Source organism: Nelumbo nucifera, chromosome 4 (genome assembly GCF_055504915.1).
Source record: "Nelumbo nucifera cultivar China Antique chromosome 4, China Antique-T2T, whole genome shotgun sequence".
Lineage (NCBI taxonomy): Eukaryota > Viridiplantae > Streptophyta > Magnoliopsida > Proteales > Nelumbonaceae > Nelumbo > Nelumbo nucifera.
In genome coordinates, this window is record NC_142652.1 from 93,263,132 (window position 1) to 93,267,868 (window position 4,737).

The 4,737-nt window shown below is 38.1% G+C and overlaps 1 protein-coding gene across 2 annotated transcripts; it reads right to left on the reverse strand.

Moving 5' to 3' along the window:
• Positions 1-1,152: 1,152 nt before the first annotated feature.
• LOC104610770 (uncharacterized) lies at positions 1,153-3,384 on the reverse strand. Of its 2 annotated transcripts, none has more exons than XM_010277557.3 (5): positions 3,057-3,384; positions 2,165-2,683; positions 1,853-1,883; positions 1,555-1,770; positions 1,153-1,404 (listed from the first exon to the last, which is right to left on the reverse strand). In XM_010277557.3, exons 1-4 carry the CDS (start codon positions 3,115-3,117, stop codon positions 1,599-1,601), a joined length of 783 nt encoding a protein of 260 aa, XP_010275859.1. In that variant the 5' UTR covers positions 3,118-3,384; the 3' UTR covers positions 1,153-1,404; positions 1,555-1,598. The 2 variants fall into 2 exon arrangements, with proteins under 2 accessions (XP_010275859.1, XP_010275853.1); XM_010277551.3 differs by having other exon boundaries at positions 1,153-1,409.
• Between the last annotated feature and the right edge of the window lie 1,353 nt (positions 3,385-4,737).

Here is a 4,737-nt window from a genome sequence, read left to right on the forward strand (position 1 = left end):
AAAATATGCAAACTTTTCCTTTGGGAATTTCTCGGTTCTGGGGCCACAGAGTGGACAGTGCAGCCCGACAGTCTCCGGCTGGAATAAATTGACTGCCGTTGACCGTTCGGCCTGAAATTTATTCAGGCAACTAGTTCCATTTTATCTTAAATCCGATCCCTGGCCAAAAGCCATTAAATCAGTCAATAACCCATTTATCTGGACAGTTAAATCGTCAATCCAACAACCCATTCAATATTTTTTGGCTATTTTTTTAATTATTTTTATTTTTTAAATTTTTTATCAAAACTGATCATCCATTTGAATTAAACGGTCACACCATCTAACCGAAAACCCCAAAACGGTTTTTCCGGATCGTTTTTTAAAAGTTAAAACCATGGCTTAATTAGAGGTTTGTGGACTACCGGGCTATAGTATAGTGCTGGTTGAACGTCTGGGACCCACCATTGGATTGATCCCACCCAAAAGTCGAATATATTGAATCAATGCAACTTTTTAAAGAGCATCCACAGCATCAGACGGTGAAAATTGAATAATCAATGTATCAACGTCCCATCAGAATTCCAAATCATGGAAATGAATTTTACAGAATTAAAGCTGCTTGCTGCGAGAATTTCACTAACCTTGAAACTAGGTTATTAAAAGTTAATTCTAGACTTTTGGACAGAATGGATTGAACGTCTTATCAATTACTATTTCTCCTTTCTCTTACATCAAGAAATAAAGATGAATTCAGACTCAGATTCCATGTAATTTGGGGAATATTTGCTGCTTTCTTGCTTGGTGTCGGTGCTTGCTCGGTGAATATTTCTCAAGATGAAGGTTAGTAGGCATAGTTAGGAAACTCCATCAAGGTCATAAAAAGGTCCAATGTCTGGTCCAAAGCTTAAAGAATGCATGATTAAGCTCAGTTTCCTTGTTTATGAAAAAGGGTATTGTCACAGTATTCTTCTATTTTTACGCTTAAGGTTCAAAGTATTGACACGTATTGGCCTGTATTTGTCGATACTGCAAATCCAGTCTAAGGCCAAATTCTATGTTATCCTTATCACTTCAACTTTAAACTAAGGTTTTATTTACTATGCTAACAGGCATTTTCTAGTTCTGGATTTCTACTGCAAACAGATTGAAGATCAATCAAGTAAGGAAATATTTGAAACATCACTATCATGTTCTAAAAGACTAAAATATATCCATCCTCTCTTACTGCACCCTGTCCTTTAAACTGGCCTAAACACAACAAAAGCAGCCCAAAAGGCATATGCACTTGTTTGAGAATTTATTGCCTTTGATACTACAAAGAAAGGGAACCAAGTAACAACCTATTCCTATGCTCTTCTCTACAAGTACAAGAAATCATCAGATCCACAGATTGCATTGCTCTTTCTGTATCTTCTCCAAGTTCTGCACTGATCAAAAGGCATTCATAGATCAATTCAGGACTGACCTGATTGTGAGGACTAAAGCCAAAAGATATATCTCCCATAATCAATCTGCAATGCCTCCTTTATACTCTAACGATGCAGAATCGAGTAAAGCAATTAAGTGAATCACCTTGTAGCCGCGAAATGAAGAACTAAGTATGGCTTCCATCTGCTCTAAAGATGATTTACAGAAAGAAATGACACTAAGAGGCATGTGGAGGTGAAGAGAATTTGCAAGCTATGCAACACAGAAGCTCTTGAGTTGAGTGATGCAGAAGGTTCTGATCCATAAACTGTTGATCCAGATCCAGTTGGATTGGTTGTGTTTATAACCGAAGCATGTGTGCTGTAACCAAGAAAACCAATCAGCAAGCATTCCTTCTGTGTTACCAAACAGAATGGAATTAGAGATGGTTAAGAGAACTTACCTAGTTGATGGATACTTACATGTTGGAGTACCTGAAATGTTGTAAAATAAAAGAAAATAAATTCTGGAAGTTAGCTTCGACCTTTAACATGAAAAATAGATGCATGATCAAAGATTAGTAATGCATCAAGAGAAAGTTTTCACACTCCAACTGTTTGCTAATTTTGATCACAGCCATTTGGAGTTTTCGAAAGTTAATGGGGAGCTTTGGATTGCCTACTCTTTAAGTCTGCATGTGAGTAATCAAAATTTTGTCTTCAAATCTACTTCTTTGTCAGGATGATATCAAGTGTTGGTTACAGAAAGAACTTACTTGGATCGATGTTGGTAATAACAGCAGTTCCTCCAAAGTTACAACTGGTGGGAATTGGGTTCTTCTGGTAGTAGTCATTGAATGCATAAGATGCATGATCTCGAACTGTATTCGGGTCGTAACAGCTTGCACCTGGCTGAATGGCTGAACAATCTGCACCACCATACCCACATGCATAGTCTAGAGCAACCTGTAAAGCAGTCTGTGATGCAGATTGGCTGGCAATGCACCAGCTTCCACCTGATGATGCAGGAGATGCTGTGGTCGGAGTGGTATATGGACTTGTAATGACTGGAGTTGATGGTGTTGCAGCCGGATTTGCCACGGGGGTTGGCGTTGTTGGCGTTGGGGTTGTTGTTGTTGGGGTTGTAGGATTGATCACTGGAACTGTTGTTATTGGAGTAGTAACATCCAGTTGGGTGGTGGACCTCGAAACAGAGATTAATGACTTATCTCTGTGATCTAATTCGTTGATGCGCTTAGCTGTGCCAATTGGAAACTTCTCTGTAACACTTGATCCTGAAAACAGGCAGATAAGTTCTCAAGTAAGAGAACCGTATGTCCATGAGAAAGCATCAAAACCCAAGTTCAAATGGTTCATGATTTGGATACTCTGTATTCATGGAGACTCAGAACAACAATAATGAGATGCTCATCAATTAAAAAATCAGAATCATATTTGAAATTAGCGAAGACCTGATTACAAATCAAAACAGAGAACAACCCATTTGAAGAAAGCAATAATTTCAAAGAGGGAGAGCGAGAGGAGAGGCTAAAGTTCAAACCAACAACAGCCACGATTGGTAATCAGAAGAAAAAGCCACCAACCTCCATGCATTCAAATTCAAACTACGCAGCATTAAGTAAGGAACTCTGTTGGAAAACAACTGACCTGAACAGAGTAGTACACCCAAGAGGAGGAAGAAAAGACAGTGAAGAATCGATGGACCCATCTCTCCAAACTTCTCCTTCGTCTCTTTTTCCCTTTTAATTCTTCCTCCTAATATTTATTGCTCTTGTTCTTCTGCTTCTAATTATTTTTCTTAAACCTCCTCTAAGTGGCTCTGGTTTTTCTACTTGGTCTGAAACAAAGAACAGCTCAGATTTCTCAAAAAAAAGTATTAATGTTGTTGTACTTAGTTGTAGAAAAGGAGATGTAATCTTTGAACCCTTTACTAACTACATATTTTGAAGAATCAGATTTCTTGGGTTGGAGAGAGAGAGAGAGAGAGAGAGAGGGAATAAAAGAAAACTTGAGAAAGGAGGCATGGCTGATGGAAGAGGCACGTAAGATCAGGTGCAAAAAAGAGGGAAAAAAGTGAGAGAAGGAAAAATAAAGAAAGAAGGAAAGAGTGAAGTGACTTGTTTAGAATTTCAAGTGTGGTCTGTAGGCTGATCAAGTGATGGTAGTAAGGACTAAGGATAATGATTATGTTGATGGGTGCATTTCTTTTCTCTTTTTCTCATACTCTTTTTACTGTGTTGGGGGACTAAATCAAAAGACAAAGGTGAGAAGAGGTGCTTGTTTCCCGCTTTGTTTATTCTTTAATTCGCTCTTAATCTTAATACTTCCTAAAGATTTCAGATCAAGATCAGTTTTCTTCTTTTTTTTTTTCAGTTAGTGTGAATGTGATCCCGAGTCCCAACTGCCCAACTTGAAAACATCAATGTCTTTTTAACTTATGATGAAAACATGATTCCTTTCCAAGTTCGGATTTGCTGCCCACAAATTCTTCCCACATCCCTAACCACAGGACACTATAGGCACACATTAGGAATATCTCCATGGGGAGATATTCCCAACACATGGCAGTAGTGTACTGCAGGTAAGAATGTGGGTAGGAGATGTGGATTGAGTTCTCCCTCCCCACCCAAATGTCCAGATTCCATGAAACACCTTCCAAAACTGGTAGGGGTGATCATTTCTAGCCCAGTCCCGAAATTTGTAGGTTTTGGCATAGGTTTTGTGTTCAGGCCCAACCTGAAATTTATTTTAGGGTAAAAGAGAGTTTTCATAAATTGACTAAAATATATCCTACATTTTTAATTCTTCAAGTTTTCAATCGGGGGTATTGATAAGGAATTGAAATCTCCTGCCCACATGATACTACAGTCATACATTGGGAACATCTCCCTATGAATGGTAACATGCAAGCATGGGAAATGTTCTCAATGTACAACTGTAATGAGCCGTAAGTAAGAGTAGGTAGGAGATCCGCCCTCGTTGATAATAATGTTTGCCTTTATTTGGCTTTAAAATTTGACACAGCAGAAAACATTGAATACGTTCTTCAATTGTGTCTTTGTTTTAAGATAAGTTGCTTTGTTTCAAAAAAAAATGCATGTTTTTTAAACCATCAACATGGTGGTTTTCAAAGAAGGAAACTTTTGGAGTATAGATATCGTATGGTTTAGTAAACATGACTCTTTAAACCAGAGTTCAAGAACATTAATTTTTAAGGCTAGATTAGTTGCATGTAATGGCTGTTAGGGACTGTATAAATATAATGCCCCCACATAAGCCATTCATGCACACAAAGGCCCCATTTTTCAGTAAGTTATTTATCCAGGTA

Excerpts from the sequence above, each read along its gene's own strand:
- LOC104610770 (XM_010277557.3), bottom strand. The coding sequence starts at position 3,117 with ATGGGTCCATCGATTCTTCACTGTCTTTTCTTCCTCCTCTTGGGTGTA. Across the intron at positions 1,884-2,164 it reads TATTACCAACATCGATCCAA|GTACTCCAACATGTAAGTAT; the intron begins GTAAGTTCTTTC and ends ACAACATTTCAG. Across the intron at positions 1,771-1,852 it reads TGTAAGTATCCATCAACTAG|CACACATGCTTCGGTTATAA; the intron begins GTAAGTTCTCTT and ends TCTTGGTTACAG.